Raw genomic sequence first — 25,078 nt, 5'->3', positions numbered from 1 at the left:
TGTAATGCGTAATAACAAACTAAACTCCACTGCTACAGATTTAATCAGAAAAGTTTTCACTACGTTTTCTGAAATTGCAACCAGAAAGGGCAAACAAAAGCTATCTTTAGTCCAATTGGTTTCATTTGAAATATAATAAAATTTATCTAATCTTGTTCGTTTGCGACGTGTATGAATTCATTTCATTACGTTCCGGTTCTTTATTTCACTTCACCCATGGGTTCAATAAAAACGTAGCCAAGTATAAGTTTAGTTTTAGGATTTGGAAAAATTAACTTAATAGCAAATAAATTCTATCAAAATTCAACTTCAAATCGCCCCCTTGAGTTAAGTTCAAAATAGAAATGGATTAAAAATTCCCGATTAGAGTGTGAACGAGCGAGCCACTTATATAAGAAGAACAGAATTGTTATCCCAGTTCGCGCGCTCGCTTTTCTTCTCTTTCTCCAGCCCGTTAAACCCTAACCCTAGACCATGGACGCGAAACCGTCGAATCCTCCGCCGACGGACCTCGTTGACAACGTCGTGGTAGGCTACACTCCCCTTACGAACTCCTCTTCTTCCTTTCCGCGATCGAGTGATCTCGAGTCGTCGATTTGTAGGTTCCTGGGGACGTTGTACTAGATCTCGCAAAGATGACGAATCAGACCATCAAATTGGGAGCAGGGTTGCGCCAGGTTTGTATGTATATATAGATGCATCCGATTCAAGACTTAAGGTTAGGTTTCATCTTCCATTCGGTTGGTCATGCGTTTCTTTGTGGATATTAATGTGTTTTCCAGGAGTGTGATTCGATATCGGTTATGACGGCTGGGAAGTTGCGGTTCCTGAAACCAAACAAGTATTGGATTGAAAACTCGCAGAAGAGAGTGAGTGCTCTGATGACCTTGTTCATCCCTTATATGTCTAGACGATAGTCTTGAGCTCTTCTTTTTCAACTATTCGCGTATTTTGTTCTTCGTTATTTTATATTATTTCAAAGATTATAATTTTTTCCGTCTTAGTTATCATGGATATGATTTAACAGTGATTTTCTTGAAGATTTTATGTTGACTATTGTGTTGTGATTGGTTATCTTCCAGAAAAGATGTTGAATAATGTAAAGTAGATTATAGAAGCCTGCTGTAGTGCCCCCCATCATTGAGCACCATAAGCCCCCATAGCCGCCACTAAACTTATAAGATATGTGTACCCCTAACATCTGAAGTGCTTTGTATCCAGTTTTTCTATGATGTAATTAGATTATTGGCATAGATTGTCTTGATCAGAATTTCTTTCTGATTGTTAACTGTCTTTTAAGAAAACTTAAGACACAAGAGGTTGCAGGGGATAGTAATTCTATTTTTATCCTTCATTTTTACTTGTCTTCAAGAATATCTTAGTACTATGTATCAACTTCTTGTCATGTCATTGCCATTACTGTTCATTTTATTTAAGCTAGATTTTTGTGGACAATACTTTTGATTATAAACTTCACTCCTTATTCTTTATTTTCCATATCATCCTTTACTGGAAGATGTCTGTTGCTAGCTTGATCTGCACTGAACTTTCTGTGCTCCATAGTTATATGCATCATGGACTTTTCATGTACTCTAAATATTTATAGGATTTAACATATATTGTGTTCTTGCAGTATGTGCCTTCTATGGGAGATAACGTTATTGGTATTGTTGTTGAGAGAAGAGCAGAGGTGAATGTTCCATACATACCATCAAATAAAAATTATTTGTTATCACTAATTATTACTACTCTTTCTCTGTGGAACTTTTGGTTGTCTTAGTTCTGTATTTCTTGAACATATATTTTTGTTACTGTCAGCACTTCCTGGTGGATATAAAGGGGCCTACTTTAGCATTTCTACCTTTAATAGCATTTGAAGGTGGAAAAAGGGGAAATGCATCGAAGTTTGAGGTACCATACTTTGATTTATCTATTTTGTTCATTTATTCAAGTTCTTAACCTTTGTTCAAAGTATTCACCACTACAACATTGTTTATACAGGCTTAATTTTGACTTATGCTAGTTCTCCATTTTACTGTATCTATGCAAATGGTGGCATACTTTAATGTTTTGAGATAACTTACCATGCAATTCTTAATTTTATGTAACATGAACTCCTTGCCACATAAGGAATGCTGCTTTTGTATGCTGTTATATCTAGAATTTTGTTGACTATTTTATGACATTGAATAGATTACTTGATATAAGAGTATCTTGTGACTTGTATATGTAACCTGTGGAGATGCTCATGTTCAGTAGCAATTTGATTTTCTCTTGTTTTTTCCACGACCTCCAGTATGTGAAGAGATATTGACATCTGTCTCACATGCCTTTGGTTTCAGGGTTCATCTTTTTTTCCCTATAGTCAAAACTTGATAAAAACATGAAATGTAATAGGTGCATATGAAAGCTTGACAAATAGGTAACATGAGCTAGAAACGATCTGTGTTAAATGAGCTATAAATGATCTATGTTAATGATGGCTAAGCAGATGATTTTCCAGCATCAAGTTTTTTTTATTAGATTATCACACTTCACATAGAAGTTAATTGTTTCTCTTGGACACCTCTATATCACAATATCTAAGAGAAGCTGATGCCCTTATGAATATCTGATTTCATAGACTAATATTCAGCACAAGTATATTTTGCTGCTCCTGTAAGTTTGTGGTCTGTAACACAGTTTTTTATTCTAAAACTACTTGCAACTAATTAGTGATATTTTGCTGCAGATAGGTGCTCTAATCTATACGAGAGTGGTGAAAGCTAACAGCATCATGGATCCTGAACTCTCTTGCACCGATGGTACTGTATAATAGATCATTCTTTGCTGCTTGCTTATTTTATTACATGTTCCTGTAGAGTACAAATAACGTTGGATCCTGTAATGAGATAGGCATAATGAGTGAGTCTTCTGAAATGCATGAGAAACCATGACTGGAAGATTTGCCTACTTTATTTTGTCTGTTGCTTACATAATCCGTATGGTATCCTTTTCAAGTTTTGGTATGTGACGTGATAAAGCTTGGTGACATGAATTTTATCTATAGCTACTGGAAAAGCTGCGGAGTTCGGTCCACTGAAAGGTGGTTACATGTTTGAAACCTCTACTGGATTGTCACGGATGTGAGGATTCACCAACCTTTTACATTGTTCTTCAGCAACCAAATCTGTCGAGCCTTGGTGATCACAATATTTTTTTTTCCTTTATTTTGTAGGTTGCTAAGCTCTCCACCATGCCCAGTTCTTGAAGCTCTTGGAAAGAAGTTGTCATTTGAGATTGCTGTAGGATTAAATGGTCGCATCTGGGTATCATTAACGATCTCTTTGTTAGTTTTGATAGTTTTTTGGTAGATTTATTTGTTTGTAGAATGCCCTTATGTAAATTCGGACCTTTTGATACAAGTCATTTTGATTTTGTTGTGTAGGTTAATGCTTCCTCTCCAAGCATTGTCATTCTTGTATCAAATGCGATAATTAGATCAGAGTTTTTGAGTGGGATGCAGCAAAGAATTATGGTGGAGAAACTCATGGAGAGAATCCAATGATGGTGAGTATTGTCTAGTTAACTGTTTTTAGACTGGAGCCGCCTAGGTGCCATATTAACCCTGCCTAGTCTTCTGTCTTGGCTTTTTACAACATTGAATTTTTAATCACTACTAGAAGTTGGCAAATTGATCTATCCTAATAATCTACTATTCATTTTCTAATGTGTTATTTCATCTTATAGAGATCACAAAATACGTTTTACCTTCTCTTATGTTTATTATTATTTTTTGTTTCTTATTGTCTCAACGAGATCAATATTTTCACTTAGTAGGCATGCCTGATGAGAGAAGGGCAAGATTGGATCTATATTATCTACCATGAGATAAAAGTATTGTACCAATGTATTGGATTTTCATATGCAGGAAACAGGGTATTGAGAATTTGTACTTTTGGATCAGTTCAGTAAAATTGGTTTGCGAGATCAAGACCTCTGAGGTGAAAGAGAGATTAACTTGCAGATCAGATATTCATTATGGAGGGCCAAAGTAGCAACCAAATACGTGAATACTCGCACATTAGAGATGAGATGAGAATATTTCTGATACCATGGGTTGTTTTTCCTCTTCCAGCTGCATAGAATTGTGGTCACCATCTAACTATTCTATCACTATATTTTATTGGATCTACAACAGCTTAAACTTGGGCCGTTTTTTGAAAAATTGTTCATGACCACAGTTTATCTGAATGCCAAATTTTTCTTGAGGAAAAAAGTTGTGAACTTAATTAGCTTTGATGATAATTTGTGTTTTCACTTGTTATGGTAGACTGAAGTCAAGTCCTCATTTATAAGTGCAGGCAGGGTACACTGAAGAAAGCTCCGTCCATAAGTTGTATGATGTGTAGCGTAGAGCAGATCAGCACATGAACTATTACTTTCTTCCGTGTTGAAGGATGAACAACTGCTGGGTTAGTGGACAAAGGGAAAAAAAAATTGCTTTCCTGCATGCGTGCATGTTTGAAGGTCCTGGAGCATGAGAAAGCTCAAAAAAATGAGAGAAAAATTCGTCAGCTTGTACATTTGATGGATGGGCTATCCGATTTGATAAAGCCCTTTAAATAATCTAATGAATTAGCCAAGCAAAATTAACCAAAAGGAACTTTTCATATAAGTTATTCATGTTCCGGGTACAAAAGATCAAGCAGTACATGTCAACCCCAAGTTAGAGACCTTATGAACTATTACATAATTTACTGCTCCATGCTTAAAGCTTAAATAGAGAGGAGTGCAAACGCACACACAGACTCCTTATATCTCCCATGTCTCGAACTCGCAATTGACAAAGTCATAGTATCCTCCAATAAGCTTCAGGGTCTTCTTCTCCAACCCTTCTTTGACAAAGGGGTAGGTCAGCAGGTTCTCAAGAGATACGTTCACTGCCTCCTGCAAACATTCAAGACAAAGTTGTTAATGATATATTATGACTCCATTGAGCACAAAAACTCATAGATGTATGCCAAAGTATGTACCATCTACAACACGAACAACATGTAAAGCAATAGATGAAATCCAATAAAGACACCCATTTGGATCGGCATCATGCAAAAGATGTGAACGTGGGTATCACTCCTAGAAGAATGAAGAGAAAGAGAATCCAATGTTCACTTTCTACATTTCTATCTTTGGCATCTAAGATACGCACGGTTCCATCCAGTGGTAGGCTATCTCATAGAATCTTGTATTATTTAAGGAGTATGTTCCCTTTAGTATCAAAGTACAGTCACAGAGACTTCACTACATTCTAAATTGAGATGGAACTTTAAACTCCAAAAGTTAGATACTTATCAAATAAGGAGTATAAAAGAATCTAACACATGAGAATAATTCTTTGGATTGAAAAAGAGTGGGAGACAAGAAGGAACCTTCTCGCATTTGGTGCACTGATCAGGGAAAGGCAAGACGGCGTGCTCGGCCTTCACTTTTTCTCTTGCTGGCATGCAAATCTTCACCCAATCCTCAATGAAATCACTGCTTCAAAAGAGAGGGCGGTCAAAAAGATAGCAACAGAATGTTCCAATACAGTCCATCCAATCTCTACTTAACCACTCTGGAAAGTCTTCTAACGAATAACCTTCCAACCTTAATTCGGTACTCTTGGGCATATTCTGAACCGTACAAAATAAAATCCTCCCAAGCTTTTGGGAGCCGGCAGTACCATTATTGAATTATGAATAGAGACTTAATAAACTTATATGGGTAAAATTGTATCGATGAATATATCAACTTTCTACACTTATTAAAAGTATTTTTTTTAAGAGAAACTTATTCCAGTAAAACCAAAAGCACATATAATATGAGTAGTTTTAACCATCTAGCTAGTAGTAAAGCTAAGAAGAAGAAAAATTCTAGTATTACTAACGTGCTGGTGGTGCCATCATCCTTGACGGACATGAGTCCCTTGATGCCACCGCATCTGCTATGGCCAATCACCACAATGTTCTCCACCTGCACAAAGGTTTCATTCCCTTGAATTTATTAACAATAATTTTTTAAAAAAAAGTCGTAAAACGTACAGTAATAGAACAAAGATTAGCTTATGCATCAAATGAATTTGACTGAGATCTTAATAACAGGAATGCATGATTTTTTTATTAAAAAAAGAAGAAGGAAATTTTGCACATCAGCAAACTAACCTTGAGGTGGAGAACAGCATACTCTACGGCAGCTCCTACTCCACCGTACTTGGTCTGTAACAAAGAAGGGGCACACAAAAGAACACGTTACGGTGTGGATGGACGCACAGGGTAAATGTACGGCTATTGATGGGAAAGCACACCTGATCGTACGGTGGGACCATGTTGGCGATGTTACGGACGGTGAAGGCTTCCCCGGGCTGGAAGTTGAGCACCACGGAGGGGCAGACTCGGGAGTCGGCGCAAGCGAACACCATGAACTGCAGGAACACCGTACCGAGTTTATCAGCAAGACATTATTATTATAGGAAGCTTCCATGACAGACAGGATAAACAACGCGAATAAAATAGGTGCCTATTCCCTCCTCTCTCCCTCTCTCTCTCTTCTTATTCGACACCCCCCTATCTCGTCCTTTATGTACTTTTTTTTCCTAACCGTGCAAGTTGCCTCGTGAGTCGTGTTTATCCGCAAGAATATTTTTCGGTCCAAATTGGGATCCACTGTCGGGGTGGTTGGGGATAAACTTATTCTAATTTGACGACCAGAGGTGTCGGAAGAAAGAGAACGAGTGGCTGGGAATCTCTAAATCTCTCATCTCTCTTCTTTCCTTAAATTTTATTATTAATGTCTTCTCTTAATTAAGACATTAAAGAAGAAAAAAACACCCAATCTTTAATCCCTTTACCTTGGGAACCTGCCCCTCCTTGAGTGGATCGAAAACCTCTTGCTTCTTCCTGCGAATCACGATACAAACAGCGATAAAACCAGAGAATAAATGCACGAAGAAAACAAATTCAAATTCATGGAAATCGATGCGGAAAAAAAAAAGGGGGAGGGGGAATAAATTCAGCCAATTCGAATGACTCACTCGTAGATCTCCTTCTTGAAGTGCTCGAATCCAGACTTCATCCTCTCCACGGGCTCCATCTCCTGCATGTTAATCTCCATCAATTACTCTTCCCTTTGCAATCTATTCTCGCGAGAGATGGAGATATAAGAAATTATTACGATTGAAACTTTTTGGAAATAATTAGACCGAAATGGGAGTGGGGGCAATCGGGATTCCAACCGACCTGTGTCGTCTTCGATCTCTAAAAAAAGTCTTAAAGTCGGTGGAGATTCGTGGGTTTCCACTGCTCCTTCGCAGGCTTTATATAGGCAAAGGCCAGGGCATTAACTTAATATTCTAATATATAAACTGGTAGTAGAGAATTTCCCGTTCAACAGTGTGAGGTGCTTAGAGATCCACGCCCCATTCTTAAAAACCTCTCCCCCTCCCTCTTTCTTATAATTTATCTTCACGAGTTAGTAGATTAGAGATGGTGTTAAAATTCGTGCAATCCCAAAATATAGAACGCGGATCCCGAGGCAAATTGGATCCGGAAAAAAAGAAAGGGCGAGTGGGACCCGCTCGAAATGGTAAATGGACCGAGTCGCCCACCCAAAGTTCGCCACACTGGTCGGTCATGTCATGATGCCTCCCCAACTCATGCACATGGGGGCCAACGACCATTCCATAGTTGACTTCTCCCATGTTAAATGACCTTAAAATCTAGCTTACGACCGCTAATCTTGACCTTAATGAAGTCAAAACTTGGTGGAATGTATGCAAACCGAGCTACGGTTTGGATAAGGTAGGTAGATATATAATCCATCAAGTTGGCAATAGGAAACCAATAATACAAGAGACCTATCTACGTGCCCATTAACGGGGAAAAAAGAAAAGAATAGATGGACTTAATATTCCAACTAAGGAGTTATATACTGCTTAATTAACTGCAACTATCCTCTATCCAATAGTTGTTTATATGGTTTGAGAGTCTCGAGAGACGTTGATGGGTATTCATATCTAATGCTCTTCCATTGTATCGAGCCACATTCCTTGGAGATCGATCTATACGTGCCAACCATACATGCATATATAATTAATCTTCCTCTCTTCTCGGTTGTCACCAACTTTATCACCCAAAAGTTTGGACCCAAGCTCACTTATTAGAATATAAAAATGTAAACTAATTTGTTATTAGATTAAGCATAAGTTTATTTTAATATAAATACTAGTTTACTTCAATCGATCATTTATTCTTTTTATCTCTATCTATTTATGTTCTCGCTCATCTCCTTGTTTATCTATTATAAAGGGAATTTTAGTTATTTATTAAAATATCTATACTTTTATGTCACATAATTGCACCATAATCAAACAACATAATAGACTAAACTAGTATAAGCTCACTTATGTAAATTTAAAAAATGAGCATAATTAAATTAGTGTGGAAGTTATTCGACAAGTGAACACTGTGTCTTGAGTTTAAATCTCATCGAATCTACATTGTCTCTTATAGAGAAAACTCTCTCCTTTAAGTCAAATTTAATTTTTAGGCCTTTTAAAAAATATCTCAAGTCTGATTCTTTGATAATTTCAGTCATTTTCAATAGCTAACTACTAACATGATCCTTTGGTAATTTCTCAGATTTCATATTTTCTTTTACTTAAACCTTATAATATAAAAAGTAATGGATATCCAACATTAAGGAGGAAAAAGTATAACTTACACTTAGTGCTTGTTTAAGTGAATATAGTATACTAGCCACACCAACTAGGGGGGGAAAAATTTCATAAAAGAGCATATAATTCAATTTGGCTTTCGAATGATTTTAAAATAACTAATTTTCCAAGCCCATAATGAGAAAATTGCCATTTCTATAATGTGGATATTTAAATTTTGAGCTCAAAACTAACTCATAATCATATTATTGTAAAGTTTGAAGCATATAATTGCTGAACAAAGCAAGCTGAATCGAAAGCCTTGAGAAAGTGGATGATGTTTAAAATTTGCTAAATCGCTTTAAGATTGCAAATTATCTAAAACACAGATCTTGAAAACTAAGTTGTACAAGTAATTCCGATAAATATCTCACCACATCTATAGATGGGACGCAACTCTAAGCAATTTGCTTATTGGGTATAATATCTGAAAATTTTCTCTAATGGCCGTATGTTTATTCTCGTTGTCCAAAGTACTCACATCATCGATTGCTCGGATAAAAAAGATTACGATAACTTGATGAATCCTATCACCCATATATATATATATATATACATAAAGACCGTTCATGGCTTTTTAACATTCAGCCATTGTTCAGAAGATTTAAATCATTATGAATTGGTCAGCTTTTATATATATATATATATATATATATATATATATATATATATATATATATAGACCAAGACAATAAAATCTTAGTCCAACTTGAGCACCGATGGGTTATGGGGGGCCTCCTCTATATCTTTACGCCCACTGTACTTGTGTCGTCTTCTCTCTCTTATGACTAGTATTTTATTACTACACAACAACCATACTCCAATATTATGGGAACAACCCCATGCATGATAGAATCCATGAATGGAGAAGTAGTAGTAGTAGAGTAGTATATACATGTATGTATATATTCACAACTTACCACAGATGGGGAAAGAGTAGTAGGAGCAGCAAAGACTGGAGAGTTCCTTATTAGCCTTGGAGTAGGATGAGAAGGAGGAGTGAGGGTAGAGAAGACTGTAGGTCTAATGGCGGCTTTCGCGCCGGCGAGAGGCGTGAATAACAAGCTCTGGATGGCGGCGGCGGGCGACATTGTGCAGCAGGACCAAGCTCCGGAGCCCTCCTTTATAATGGGAGATGAGGGAGGAAGTAGACAAAGGGAGGTGAGATTGGGGTGGTGGTGGGATCGATCTTTGTGGCTTTGGTTTATTGACCTTCACCTTGCCACTCGCTTGAGATGAGGAGTGGAGATCAAACTCATTACTGACCACAACCACAGTTTTGGAGAGGAAATCAAGAGGGAGGGAGTGTTAATATTATGTTAGGGGTTTGTGTGGTGTGTGATGCTTGATGTTGCCATGATCAAGAGATTGATTCATTTAGGGAGTTCTTGATCGATGGTGAGAAGAAAAGGTGCATAAAGTATTATAGTTAGTTAGTTTGTTGCTTAGGCCAATCCAACATAGTCTTGGTTATATTGTTATCTATCTATCTTGACATAATAAATCATTTACTACATGAGGAAAACTTGAGTTAGGTTTAGACTAGTAGCATGCTAATTAACATGATTCATTATTAGCTCCCACCTTTAAAGAGAATAGGACAATAATTAGACCCAAAGATGCTATTCACATTGGTGACAATGAAGCTGGCATGGTCATTAAAAGAGAGTAAAAGATCATTAATTCCTTGATATACCCAGGCATGATCGACCATGGACCAACATGTAGAACAAGTAAGGAAACTCAAGTGATTAAATCCATCCGTAAACCCCCACCCCCCCCCCCCCCCACATAAGATAATATTTATCATATAAATACTTAATGCATGATAGCTTGGTTTTCACACATTAGCATAGCCAAAATGTTAGATATTATTCATGGGCAAAACTCCATAAAGAAAGGAGGTAAATATGATCGTGTGGTTCCCCCCCAAAAACTAAAAAGTCTATATATATATATATATATAATGTGGAGGATAACTGGATAAGGCTATGTTAATCTCGTCCACTTGGGCATGGTGAAATCATGGACCACTCCAGTATTATTGGATAAAACACCACAAAGTCCAAATAAATATATGCTACACAGTTGGGATATATATCAAGTGGATCATGAACACTAGTCGTTTCAAATTTAAAATCCTCCTGCCATGCGATGTCGATCCGCCTCTGCCACTAGGATGCTTGTCCACAAGTGTCATGGTCACCAAGATAATATATATGGAGTCACAACTTAACCTATATAAAGGGTTAAATTGAATGGAAAGGAGGAGTAATCTTTTGTTACTATTGACACGATCGATCAGGCCCATCTAGCTAGCATCAATGAAGGGTATATAATATGTAGAATTAGGATCATAAGATAGTATTAGTCACACTTGAAAGCATTCATATCTCTTAGCTCTGGCCGTTTGTCCCTTCGCTTTAAAAATAATTTTTTCTTATTCTGAAATACAACTTATTATGTTAGAAAAATAGTTAAGCATGTGGATGGACAGATTTAGTCTTCAACATATTTCAGAAAACTAACTCCCTAGCCATCCCAAGTATCTCATTCTCTAACTCTTATGATAATCCATTACTTGATTTTCTTTTAACCACTTTTGTAATGATTTTTCGGTTTTAGCATTGTAACAATAGAAAGAGAAGTAAAAGCAATAGATCATGCGTGTGTTGTCGTTTGAAACCAATTCACTATATTATACAATTTTTTTATATTTATCTCGTCAATCTATTTTATACCAAATTAAAAAATATTTATCATAATTTTATTTTATTTTTAAAATATTTTTTTATTTTTATTTTTTACTTTATATCGCATTAAAAATGATCACTATACCTTTATCCTACAATATAAGTGAACCTAGAAATAATTATCCTTAGAATAAAAGTCTCATTTTGAGAATTACAAATAATAATACCATTTTAAAACTACTTTTATTCTTAAAGGGATGATCGGCATTCGGTGGTGAACAATTAAAATACCCCCTAATACTTTTAGCACTAAAGAGATAAATGATAGAAACATAAGTTAGAAAGAGAGAAGATTAATTAATAACCATTGGATGGTTGGTTTTGCCTATTGATCTATATATATATATATATATATTAGCACCATTCTCGCTGATAAATTAATGAGATAATGAAGACAATTAAAGCGAGAAATTAAGATCTCTAATGAGTCTGGTATGAGAAATAACACGTAGTTTAGAGTTGCTAATACCTGATTAACACACGACTAATAACTAACTGGATTGATGGATCCTTAGAGCATTGGATCAGCTGAGCTCCTTCATTCTGATCTAGACTTGCCATGGCTAAAGCAAACATCTCAAAAGTTCGTAGCAACTAACAAAGAGGAGAGAAATCAATAGAGAGAGAGAGAGAGAGAGAGAGAGAGAGAGAGAGAGAGAGGGCGGGGGCTAAGTAGGAAAAGTTGACGACAAATGTTTGTAATAATGTGCTCATTTTTGCGACATCTTTGCGTCTCTTGACTCGCTTTCTGGCCGAAATGAACGTTCGAAGAAAAAGACGTTATTTTTCTATGCCCATCAAAGCCCATGTTTGGAATTACGTGGCCCAATGTAATGCAATACTTTGCTCAACTCTTCAGCTATCAGCTCAACCAACACGTTTCCCTACGTTTGGAGATTTATTTATATTTTAGATATAAAATCATTTAAATATAGGATAGTTAGACAGTTTTTTTTGGTTTATTTTTAGAAAAATTTATCAAAAACATACTACATTTTGGTCTTTTTCATCGTTCAACGTTGTATTTTTTTTTTAAGGTTAAGGTTAAAAGGGGGTATTTTTATTTGATCTTTTGAGACATTAATAAGAAAATAAAGGGATTAAATAATAAATATCGATATGGTAAAATGTGAATGATAATAAAATAAAATTATTCTATTTTTTATATATATATTTCCTTTACTTTTAACTCGGGATTATTTTTTTGAGAGAAGAGATGGTCAATTTATAAAGAGCAAAAAATGGAAGATTCCATCTTAGATCGGTGCAAACCACGGGTCGAGTCAGCCCTAATTCCAAGCCTGATAAAGGACCCAAGCTTAGGGGTGGCAATCGAGTCGGGTTAAGCGGGTTCGGGTCAAGTCAAATTTAGGTCGGGTCAACTTTAACTTGACACGAACACGACCCGATTAGTAAACGGGTTGCATTTGGTAAACACGAACACGACCCGATTAATAAACGGGTAACACGACCCGACCCGCCTAACCCGTTTAATAAATAAATTGGGTTAACACAACACGCTAACAAGACCCGTCTAACCCGTATATTTAAACAGGTTGTGTTAACCCGACCCGTTTAATATAAATCTTATATAAAATTTAATATTTTCTGATTTATAATATATTATACATATAAAATAGCTTATTACCACTCAAAACTCATACATAATTAAAATTACAATACTAATCCATATATGTTCATCTCCTCAGGCCAAAAATATGTCACATTCCCACCAAAGTATTAACATTTCCTCTACTAGCTCTTCTTCCTAAATTTCAAAAAAATTTTAATAATAATAAAATACTTTCTTTTCTTCCTCCTCCGCCTTCCTATTTTACAGGAGACTACGGCCATGGCGTTCCTCCATCGCCTCTCTTCTTCTTCCACCTCCTCCATCTGCTTCCTCTCCGTCACTCCTCATGGCTTCTCCTCCACTTCCGACGACGAAACCCTAACAACTAAGACGAGCATCCCTTTCACCGGCAACCGGATCAATCCCCTCTCTTGCTCCGTCGACACGACCTCCTCCGAGCTCCTCTCCTTCCAAACCATGTCCACCATGCGTCGCATGGAGATCGTCGTCGACTCCCTATACAGGGCGAAGCTCATCTGTGGCTTCTACCATGTCTACGATGGCCAGGAGGCCGTTGAAGTCCGCACGGAGGTCGCTATCACTAAATTTGTTATCTAACGCCATCACCACCGCCTACCATGACCACTACGTCTACCTCGGTCACGGCGGCAGGCGGCAGACGGCGGTTGGAGAGAGAGGAGGCGCGGTGAAGTGTTTTACCCCTTTTGGTGACATGAGGCGGCTGCGGCTGGAGGGTGGAGACTGGAGAGTGGAGAGAATGAGAGTAGACATGATCAAATGGCCCAGCCCGCCCATGCCCGGCCCGACCCGGCCCAGTTTGGACCGGGCTAAGCCCGACCCGGACTAGGTTTAGGCCCGGCCCGGCCCGAGCCCGAACTACCCATGGGCGGCACGGGCCAGCCCTTTGCCCGCCCGACCCGGCCCGAAATCCCGCCCGTTTAGCCCGCAACTAAGCCCGCCCGTCTGCTACAGTGCTTTGCCCGTTTTGCTACAGTAATTTACCATTGCTACAGTAAAAATATTTTAGTATTATACCATTTTGCATTATTTTAAGCAGACTTTTAAAAATTTTTAATTTTTTTTAATTTTTTTTAAATAGAGGAATATAAATATTTAAAAAAACTAATAATTAAAAAATTCTAAAAATAGCTGAAATATGAGTTGGGCCGAGTGATTGGTGGGTTGGGCTGGCCCGACCCGATCTCTCACGGGCCAACGGGCGGTAACGGGCTAGACTATTCTAGCCCGGCCCGAACCCGGCCCGGCCCGAGTGATTAATGGGTCGGGCCATGAACAAAGACTTAAGCCCGCTTGGCCCGAAAAGCCCGGCCCGAACCCGGCCCGGCCCGCCCAGTTATCATGTCTAAATGAGAGTGTGATTTAGGTTTTTGACTTTACCTTATATATATATGGGTTGCAGGTTAGCGGTTTGGTGGGTTGACCGGACTCGACCCGACCCAACCCATATACTTAAACGAGTCATACGGGTCAAAACGGGTCACCTATATAAACCCGAACACGACCCGATTATTAAACGGATTAGACAGCTTGACACGTTTATGACCCGAACCCGATTATACTAAACTCAAACCCGATTAAGAGTCGGGTTATCGGGTCGGGTTAAAATTTGCCACCCCTACCTAAGCTCGACCCTACTATGGCCCAAGGCCCTGCCCATTAGCGTATTGGAGAGCTCCAACTTGACCCAATAATCCAATGAAGAGCTATTGAAATCAAATGTGTTATATATATGTATGTTTTAATGAATAGAAGATAAGTTTCTCATCAGGAAACAGGGACGTACTTCTTAATCACGATTTCTGTCCATAGGATAACAAATAAGGTACGAAGGGCTCCACAACTTAGGACTTAAAACATTTCATAAGTTGATAAAGATTAGACGAAACAGGTAGGGATCTACTTGGATCAACTTGTAATTAAAATTCCAAAATTTACAAAGATGGTTACATTATGTAAAACTCGTATGTCTAGCCCAACCTTTTTTTTTTTTTTTCTTTACTATTAAGTTTATAAGGTCATCAAGCTTAAGTCAAGGGTAAGGTCAACCGTATGAAAAGTGAGTTCATTAGAAAGAAATTATATACGAACGAATACTAAAATGCCTCTAAATGGAAGGTTGGGAAGTCTTGGTAAGATGTCAAAAGTGAACCTACTATGGTGTTAGGCTTTAGGCTTCTATCAGTGTCCCTCTCTTCTCATGCTGAAGGTCTTCTCAAGTTTGATAGATCACCACTTTGAGAAAGATGTATAGAATAGATTGGTGAGGATAATGTGGACTTAATTTCCCTGTATTTGTGAAACATATCTAACTTGAAGCATGCATTATTTACATCTTTCACACTAGTTCAAGTTCAACAAAAAAAGAAAAAGAAAAAAAGAAGAGGTTATAACACTGTAGGTCTGGTAAAGAAGGCTTAAAATTTTGAGTCAAATTAGACGATAAGCAACGTTATTTAGAACTATATAAGTAAAATTAGATGATAAGCAACATTAGTTTTTAGTCCAATTATGTGGTACACCGTACACTACCTACTAGTTAAGGATTAGGTGGATTAGTTGAAAGATGAGTACAATTAAGGTAAACCTCTTGTCACTTTCATTGCACATTAAATTGTAAATTTTAAATGCCTGTGAGATAACGTACGGAAGACAAATATCTTCTGGCTTTCAGGTTTTCAAAGATTTGATTTTTTTTTTTGGTAATTAAATGTTTGGGATTAAAGAAAGGGAGTTGAAATTACGGAGACTTCATGGTCATCTTATCACGTAATATATGTGTGGCTGATGCCTGTCATCAATTGGGAACCACGCACTGCCGATAAAGGGGCAAATGAGGAATAATAGAGGATTATACTACAGCCCTTTCCTTGGCGCAATGGAGTGCCAAGTATAGTACATGTAGTGAATTCCTGCGATCTAGAATACAAAGGATCGGCACCCGTGCAAGTGCATCCTGAATGCTAGTTGAATTGATTTCATATTGAGCCATCTGCAGTTATGGCATGAGTGACATTAGGTGAGAATAACAAATAAAAATCACCAAATATCTTTCTAAGAGATTTATATGATTATTAACTTAAGACTGGACAAGCTGAAGATATGTTTGGTCTTTTAGATAAGAAATTAAACTTGTCGGAACTCATTTTTAATTTCCACAACTCTATGCATTGGAATTTTCGATCTCATGATCTCCTAATATATCGTATATATACAGAGTATAGGATGTACATATAAAGTTATAATCAATGATCACATCTGCTATTATAAAGTTAAAGCTACTATACAATCTTTGGCCAGTGGAGCACAAAATGATATCATATTTTGACTTCATCGCGTAAAGTAGTGGAAAAATTAGCTCAATGTCTGACATTACGGTGTATTAGATAAAAACCATGGACGCAAGTCAAATAATTAACAATCCACTAAGTTTTTTTTTTCCTCTCTCTCTTTGAAAAAAAAAGGAAAAAAAGAAAACCATACGAATATATATATATATATAAGTATATATTTTATGTATTGTCATCAAAATCTCCCACAGATGTAAAACCTATCAAAACGACGATAATATATCGCAGAAATAGAAATTAGAAGAAAAAAAAAAGATTAGAAGGGGTGGTGGTAACTCCGACTTAACCCATTGACGTTAGTGAAGAATCCGACTATATCTTGCCTGTACGGGAGAAAAGACTTCCGCGCACCGCCGCGCTGGTTCGCCCCTTTGCCGTAGTAAATCCGGTGAGCGGTGACCATATCCACCTCCGTAACCTTACTGCCTTTAGTCTCCTTCGCTTTCTCTTTCTCCTTCGCCTCCTTCGCCTCCTTCGCCTTCCCCGTCTTCGCCGCCTTCCCGTCGCTTGTAGGATTAGGGCGCTCCTTCCTCTCCACCTCCGCCGCCGAGAAGAACACGAACTTCTCCTTCCCGTCACAGTGGCTCCGACCGACGAGGTCGCTGATCTTCCGCCACCGCATCAAGGATCCGGTCGACCTGCTCTTCCGGCACCTCGCCGGCGACGGCGGCACGGATCCCGGCGTCCACACGCAGTACGTGTCCTCCGGGATCCCGTCCAGCTCGTCCATTGATGACGACGAATTGGAGGCTGACACCACGGACGAGTTCCTCTCCTCACTCAAAAGCCTCCGGAGCGGTACCCTCGCCGGCGGCTTTGGAGGCAGTGACTCCGCCGCCTCATCGGCGACGAGCAGGCTACGGCCGAAGACGGGGTAGACGGGTCTGATCCGACCGTTGGAGAAGATCTCATCGGCGGTGATCGACGGGCCGACTTCCGGATCCTTCAGCACGAAGGCGAACTCGACATCGTCGCTCGACTCATCGTGAACGCCGTCGTCGCGGCGGTCCTCCCCTGGTCCATCCGACCGATTGACGGCAGAGATCTGCGGGGGCGATTCTTGTTGGAAGAAGGGAACGGCGCTACCGTCGTCGCCTTCGTCGCGCTCGCGGAAGCTTGGGGAAAGCGTCAAGGTACTTCGTCTCTCTCCATCTTCCATTATCCCTTTCTCTTTTCCTCCTCTGGGACTTTATTTGCGGTGAGGTAGTTGGGATTTGGGAACAGGAGAAGACGGCGTCCCGTAAATAAGGGGAGGGAGTCGAAGGGATGGGCGCGGGGGGAGATGCTTCTGCAAGGAAGTGGCACGTGTAATAGGATACCTTCGCGAGCGTGCCAGTATTCCTTCTAGAACCCACGTGGCAGAACTTTATTGGGTTAGTACCTGGGGGTAATTTAGCGTAGATTTCTATGTCTCTTCCAGCGCATTTTGATGCATATTAACCGATTGATCTATTTATTAACTTGACACGGATGAATGAAGCGATGGAAGGTTAATTTGGTGACTGTTTACGGTCAATATTAGCCGTCCGTTGGACGATCAGACGGCTACGCAAGTGTGATGTTGATGTTACGTTATAGGTCCGATTGACTCCTCGTCTTCCTATTCGATCGATATTAGGTCAATCTATTACCAAACTGTGGATCGATGATCATCGTACTGCTAGCAGGTAATACAGGATTAGTAGGGTAAGGCCAGGTCACGTCTCTATCGTGCAACAACGTTGGGAAAGAGAAAACCCACCATGAACACACAACGAAAAAGATAATTCACATATTCATAATAATAGTTTTTACCTTATGCATCAATGTTGGGTTCTAGAATTTTTATCATGTACTGCGATTTGAGAATGCTGGAATTAGATCTCTCTCTCTCTATATATATATATATATTGAATTAGATGATGAAGTCTATCAAGTTGCAATATTGTTGCTGCTTCCAAACGCAGCTGTTTCGATGGTTACAGTAATCATTTTAGAATATAAATCATAGTGGGATGTCCACTATTTTTGAATGGTCCAGAGGTATACTGTATGTCCACTTCAAGATAAAACATGATGCCTATATTGATAGGTGACTAGCAGTGGTGATCAACAGCTATTCCAACCCCATCCACTTACCATTGTCTTACATCTCATTACCCCCTACATCGTTAATATTCTGATCCTAATTATGATCGAGTCGTTCTGAAAGCATTATCGAAGGTAAGCTAACGAGCCCATTCAAATTAATATTACTACTTCTTGTGTGTGTTTTTCCAGTTAGAATCCATTAATTAAGTTTGGTTCAGGTCAGCGTATCTGAGCTTACGTGGACAGCTTCTTCTCGAAGTCCAGCAAGTTTTCTATATGGAATTCAGCGATTCTTAATATGACTTGGAAATTAGATGGACTCTCTTTAGGTATTTCCTTCTGGAGATGGAGAAACTTTGGAAGTGGTCAAGAGGTTGGTTGGATTCTTATTTGGATAAATAAAAGGTTGGTTTTGCTTGCAGCCAAAGTTAGAGCAACATGAGGTGCACAGCCTAATTGGATGTTGAAGGCTAGTATGTTGCAAGTGATAAGGGTTATCGCCAAAGCAACAGCAATTGATAGATAGTTGTATCTAATGATTGTTCTCTTCTTCTTTTTTTCTTTTCTTCTCCATACAATGGATACTAAAAATAATTACAAGAATGCATAAAAAGTTATATTCAGGTATACATAAAAACAATGATCTCACAACAAATAATCTATGATAAAGAATGAATTAACTAGTCTAGCTCCATAGCAAACTTTGAGAAGAGTGGGCTATTTCCGAGCAAATAAATTATACATCATCCCACACAACACCATGCAACCACAGTACGTAATAAATAAAAGTTTACCATGCATAGGAAATCAAACAAATAAAACCTCGATCCCAACCAAACCCCATGCGTACTTAGCTCATTAATAAATTCATTCAGAAAGAATTCCAAAGTGCAGGGGCATTTTGGTCACTCCGTTGCAGTCTTTCCAGAAATGCCCTTCCCTGGGTTCCCCGAGAAGGAGACCCTACCAAACCCCCAGTTGCCAAACTGATACAACTCCAACCACACCCTCTCAGCGTCGGGCTCGGAGCTCAACCTCTCGGTCCCAAACACTTCGCCCCACTCTTTCCCCTTCATCTCCACGCTTTTTACATCCAACCCCACCACTACCTCGCCACCCTTCTCTCCGACGTCCCTCACTCTTTTCAATAAACGCCCTCTCTTTCTTAGTATTCCCAACCACCTCCGCCCCATAACGAACGGGGCCTTCACCAACGTTAGCCCTAGCAAGCTCACCACTGCACAAGGGCAGCAGCCCAAGGCGATGCAGTCGGCGATGAGGACGGCGGAGCACGACCTGCACGACCGGCTCGAGCACTCGACGTGGTCGCCGACGTCCTCGGATACCACCGGGAAGCGGTGGACCACCACGTCGCCGCCGCCCTTGGATCCCTCCATGGGTTGACCTCGCTGACCTGCATGCATGACAAGAGGGTGGAGTTTGAGGCCACTGGAGGAGGAGCGAAGGAAAAATGCTGGTGGATGCCTTACTGGCTACTGCATGCATGTATATTTACTGCGGATATATGCATAAAGGACCCCCAGGATTCTAGGAATGCGATAGTGGTGTAGGATAGTAAATGAGGTGGTCCTTCAACAGTTGCACTGGTGGGATGAGGAGGGGTATTTTGGTAATGTTTGAAATGGGTGCCCTCTATTGGAAAATTGAAAACTACACTACATCAAGCCTCTACATTTGGAAGATTAGGTGTTCTTCAGTCAGAAAAGTTGCAGCCTAGCATTTGGGTCAGTGTTATAATTTTTTATCAAATATTAATTGTGGCAATGTACAGTAGAGTACTAGTATAATATAGGCCCAGGGCTTCAAAATGGACCCTACTCAGAAAATAACAAGTGTGGGTCCATGCCCTTGTTGTGTTAGATACTTAAAAAAAATCCTCTATTTTGTCCTTATAAATTAAGTCTGATAAGTAAAATATCTAACATGACAAAGTTTAAAAAAATATAATATATATATACATACATGGTGTTGAATATTAGTAGAAGTAAAAATGTAAGACAAGAAAATAACAATTACAAATATGCCGCATAAGATATTCTAGTGGCAGATTTCTAATGAGTAATGGCACAACAAGATGAATAAAATAAATGTTAAGCATCTTAACTAGTAAGGAATAAACTCATCTCTCATAAATATTTCCACTTCAAATTTTGAGTGTTAAAAAAGAAAGATTATACAAAGATAAATGTTTACATATGATGGACTGGAAGTATACTCTCTATGAATTAAATATTTACTAGTCTCATTGCCTCCAGAGAAAGCAACAGTTCATTGAATAACATACTGACATTTGCCAGGTACTTGTCTTTAAATTATTACATACGAGCAATTTATTTGATGATAATAAATCTAGACACCATTAATGATCCGGCAGCCTAATAAATAAGAAATGATTTAAAATTTGTCTTATCCAACTAGTTCTGCAGAACATATAATTTAAGTTAGATATAGTCATATATATATTGATCTAATAATTAAAACATGTGATAGTTATTAATCTTTCATTTGCTAAATGGACTATTTAAAACTTGAAAGTTTTCCTTCCATCTGTCTGTCTTAGTTGAGATGAAGGTTTGAAAACTCTTTAAGTGTTTGAAATGTTCATGAAACTTTGAAATTTTGAAGAGTTATTACCATTTGTTTAAGAGTAGCAAGCATTCATTGTTTTAATAGAGACATGCTAAGCTTAAACCTAATCTTAAAAAAGAAATATATCCAACTTCTTCACATTTTGGAAAGCCTAATTCACAAGTGCAACAATAACTCAAGAAGACATGATAATGAAGCTATCAAATATATATTCAAATACACAAGAAGTTCCATTAGAATCATGTAGTTTGACTAGATTGATCCCATACTTACAACGATGTTGTATTCACGTCTAAACCTAGAATTCATACTAGAGGATACAACATCGAGAAATAAAGGAAATAGCTAAAATGCGATGAAATATCATGACATATAAATGAAAAGGCGAACAATATATATGAATCACAAACCAAAGTTTGGAAGAAATAAAGAAATAAATGTAGTGATATATATTTTTTATTCACTTACTCATAAAGCCTTGAGATCTTGCAAAGATATTTTCAACGATATAACTTGCGCCCAATCTGATGAGGACATCGCAATGCTACAAATTAATGAATAGAAATGGCTTCTCTTCTCCTCTCTTCTCCTTGCTATATAATAAGAACTAGACCTCTTAAACTTTGAAGGAGGCCAAGGAGGTCCTTCAAAATTTTGCAGCTTTGGATTTATATAGAGAGCCTCGTCGATAGGACACAAGAGGAATTTTAATTTGAAGCAAGGAGAGAAATGGTAATTAGGAAAGAAAAAAAGCATTTCTAAAGTAATAAACTACGCGATCCATTTCCGGAGGACAGCGAATGCTACGTTGACTTGTCCCACCCTGGATGACGTGGAGAATTTTTATTGGAAGCGGTATGAAAGCTGTTGTGTGTTTGGGAGGGACAGCTGACGTTGCCGGAGACGGAGGAAAGAGACAAAAGAGTGTGAGTGAGCTGCGCCGCGGTTTGAGTATTTTAAGATCTCGTGAGGGGCAACGGTCAGCAGTCAGCGTAATTAGTACAGCCTAAACAAAGATTTAGCACAGGATTAAAGTTTTGTTTATGAATTATAACCCACTTTTTTTAAATCTTAGATCCAGATCTAGGTAGGTCTCGTATCCCGGAGAGAGAGCTAAGTTTTACGTACAAACTTAAAGCATTCACGTGTTATATTTAATTTTACAGTGAATTATTATTTACTTCTTCTTTTTTTTATGATTTTGCTCAATTTTATTTGTTTCTATTTCAAACTTAACACTTAACCCTCGTAAATTAGTTTATAAGACAAGGTGCTATAAGCTTTTTTTTTAAGATAGTCATTTACAACCAACTAAGGTAGTGATGAACTCTTAAAATTCTAAAAATTTCGGACCAATCACCAACCCATAGATCAAGAAAAAAAAATTGAAATCAATATTTTTTGTATAAAGAAAGAAAGATTAAGAATATGATTATTTTTTTATTTTTAAGATGCTCTCTCCGTCTTTATTTAAGGAGTTTTAGAGATGAAATTGACATCTTATCGTTGTCGTGACAGCACGAGATTTCATTCAAGGTAGCACCATTTGGACCAAATAGAACTGTTTTTTTTTTATTAAAAGATAATTATTGTTTAAAAGTTGATCGTATTGATTTTGAACTTAGATGGAAGGAAAATTATGTTCGAACTTATTCAAATTTTATCCGAACTTATTTTCAACGATATTCCAGCAATACTATCTTTTCAATAAAATAACATTATTTATACATATTTTATTTTATATTATTTAAGAAAATACTCTACATAGTGACCGTTAAATGTTTCATAAAAAATAATAGCTTTTCATTTGCATCAATATTTTGAGCCATAAATAAATCATAAAATAACCCAATTATCCCAATCATCTTCAAATCAAACAATATTGTTCTAGCGGTAATTAATAGTTGACTAAAAATATAACTTGTTATATATATATATTTAAGTGCTTAAGTTTAAAATATATAACTTTACGTTTAAATTGGATCAAACTCAAACCACATGAGTTACATTATAATTTTTCCTTTAATTTATAATGGACTCTACTTCTGACTGCAACTAATGTGAAAGACGGAATTCAAAATAGATAATAGATAGATGGCAATAAATTCATCAGCTTGGCCAATGAGTTAAAATATGTAGCATGTTATTGATATTAGATATGGTATGCCATGAATTTATTTCTCAATTTTAAATGAGTTTATATATTGGAAATTAACGATAGAAAAAGTAGTGATCTGCCATGATTTTTTTTTTTCTTGACATTTTTATAGATTCGCATTTTTATGTCCAATATTTGACCTAAATGAAAAGGTCAGAGTAGATAGAAAATTAGAGAATTCTTTAGCTAGATTTATTAAACTGTTTTAGTTGTCCCTATCTTGGATTTATATCATAAAACTAGTAAAAGATAAATATATGGCAGGCGAGATATTATTTGACTCCTTTCAATTGATAATTAAACATGACATGATTACAACTCAAAAGTATTAGAAATTTGGTATCTTAATATCTGTATATACCAAATATTTATTTCAAATATACTGCAAATTTTATTGTACAATTGGCCGGCTTTGTGAAGGTTGACTTTGGAAAAATTTCGTTGATGGATTTTATTTGGTTGTTTCACTCAAAAGGTTTACTTGATCACCTACTGATCTTAGCAACTTTTATAAGATCACTTGGCATATAATATGTCGTCTTTTAAATTTATTTTTTTGTTACTTTTGGTTGTTGTTTAGTAGACTAAATAATTCGATAAAATAATGAAGCTCGCCTAATATATAAATTGGGAGGGAAAATGGTATGATTATTCTTTTAACACAAGCTCCACAATTAGCTATAACAATGCACAGTATTAAAGTCAAGACGTATATTCATTATAATTTCAAGTATTAAAGCACAAATAACGAAAAAATATAAAGCTTAATATGAGGATTCAAATAAGCAAAGGTTTAAAGTCAAGACGTATATTCATGTAAATTTTTGAAAGACTAAAATTGTGAGATCTCCGATCTACAATAAAAAATACAAACACAAGAAAAAATAAACGCACTAAGTCGCTACTTAACAGCACATCAGTGCAGAGCTATAATGCATCTAAAGACCTAAACCACTTCAACATTATTTGATACTAAACTTGCAACTTTCCTTGTACTACACTCCGCTCGTCAAATCTACTCCGATAAAGGAGCATGTTATGCAGGACAAAACAATCGGCTTAGAGAACAGTGAGATAGTGAGAGAAAACGAACCAACCCAGTACTAGAGGGGAGAAGAGTGACAACGGTGACAATATATTTGTTGCAACAACCCAACAACGGAGGAGGAAGAAAGGAGAGCGATGTTGGAGGAGGTGGATGTGAATAGAGATAGATGTAATAGCAATGGGGTTAGTGACGACGAATGCACCAGATATTGAAAGAAACGAGAGAACAAAGCATCGACCTGATAGAGACCGATTAATATTTTAGAGAAGACAACAAAACAAGGATGATGACAAGACATGAGAAATAAATTGAAAGAAATAGAGAAAAAGAAAAAGGGCAGAGAAAAAAATAAATAGGGAGAAGAACTCATCCCCTCCACCAAGCTGCTTACCTAAGTGGAAGGAAGGGGGGGGGGGCAAGTTGGTGTGGTGGCATAGAAGGCCCTCCACAGGAGGGGAGTAAATAATCTAAAACCCTAGTGTAACTCTTTGCTAAAGCCAACTAAGATAATTAGAATAGTATATGGCATAAAAAAATCCCTTTCCACCAAAGAATAGTCCAATATAACATATTTTACAAGTACTGTTTAATGTCCATTTTAAGTTCATTATCGACATATAATTAATTATTCATCTTTATTAATTCTTATAATTAAACTCCTTGAATGATTCTAAGCCAGAAACAAGGAACTAAGGCCTATCTCACTCGACATTTGAGCTACCACAGTGGTGGTTATAAGGTAGCAATTG

The 25,078-nt window shown here is 37.5% G+C and overlaps 4 protein-coding genes across 6 annotated transcripts; 1 reads left to right on the top strand and 3 right to left on the bottom strand.

Moving 5' to 3' along the window:
- The first annotated feature begins 273 nt into the window (after window positions 1–273).
- On the top strand, window positions 274–4,207 carry LOC140797962 (uncharacterized). The gene is made up of 10 exons (XM_073151677.1): window positions 274–528; window positions 603–677; window positions 783–869; window positions 1,634–1,690; window positions 1,819–1,911; window positions 2,732–2,804; window positions 3,050–3,125; window positions 3,218–3,308; window positions 3,428–3,549; window positions 3,911–4,207. Exons 1-9 carry the CDS (start codon window positions 475–477, stop codon window positions 3,545–3,547), a joined length of 726 nt encoding a protein of 241 aa, XP_073007778.1. The 5' UTR covers window positions 274–474; the 3' UTR covers window positions 3,548–3,549; window positions 3,911–4,207.
- A 424-nt stretch (window positions 4,208–4,631) lies between these two features.
- LOC140797961 (carbonic anhydrase, chloroplastic-like) lies at window positions 4,632–9,897 on the bottom strand. Of its 3 annotated transcripts, none has more exons than XM_073151674.1 (8): window positions 9,649–9,897; window positions 7,049–7,110; window positions 6,866–6,914; window positions 6,323–6,439; window positions 6,180–6,233; window positions 5,906–5,991; window positions 5,409–5,514; window positions 4,632–4,929 (listed from the first exon to the last, which is right to left on the bottom strand). In XM_073151674.1, the coding sequence occupies exons 1-8, from the start codon at window positions 9,817–9,819 to the stop codon at window positions 4,795–4,797; spliced, it is 780 nt and encodes a 259-aa protein (XP_073007775.1). In that variant the 5' UTR covers window positions 9,820–9,897; the 3' UTR covers window positions 4,632–4,794. The 3 variants fall into 3 exon arrangements, with proteins under 3 accessions (XP_073007775.1, XP_073007776.1, XP_073007777.1); XM_073151675.1 differs by lacking the exon at window positions 9,649–9,897 and adding an exon at window positions 7,254–7,440 and having other exon boundaries at window positions 7,049–7,150; XM_073151676.1 differs by lacking the exon at window positions 9,649–9,897 and adding an exon at window positions 7,254–7,436.
- Window positions 9,898–15,885: 5,988 nt separating this feature from the next.
- LOC140797292 (uncharacterized) lies at window positions 15,886–17,715 on the bottom strand. The gene is made up of 2 exons (XM_073150628.1): window positions 16,767–17,715; window positions 15,886–16,085 (listed from the first exon to the last, which is right to left on the bottom strand). The coding sequence occupies exons 1-2, from the start codon at window positions 17,600–17,602 to the stop codon at window positions 16,013–16,015; spliced, it is 909 nt and encodes a 302-aa protein (XP_073006729.1). The 5' UTR covers window positions 17,603–17,715; the 3' UTR covers window positions 15,886–16,012.
- Window positions 17,716–19,215: 1,500 nt separating this feature from the next.
- LOC140798036 (uncharacterized) lies at window positions 19,216–21,749 on the bottom strand. The gene is made up of 2 exons (XM_073151755.1): window positions 21,592–21,749; window positions 19,216–19,927 (listed from the first exon to the last, which is right to left on the bottom strand). Exons 1-2 carry the CDS (start codon window positions 21,593–21,595, stop codon window positions 19,419–19,421), a joined length of 513 nt encoding a protein of 170 aa, XP_073007856.1. The 5' UTR covers window positions 21,596–21,749; the 3' UTR covers window positions 19,216–19,418.
- Window positions 21,750–25,078: the final 3,329 nt, after the last annotated feature.

Source organism: Typha latifolia, chromosome 11 (genome assembly GCF_019914945.1).
Source record: "Typha latifolia isolate L0001 chromosome 11, TyphaL0001v2, whole genome shotgun sequence".
NCBI lineage: Eukaryota > Viridiplantae > Streptophyta > Magnoliopsida > Poales > Typhaceae > Typha > Typha latifolia.
Note: the sequence above shows the minus strand (reverse complement) of the source record. Positions and strands in the feature narration are given on the sequence as shown.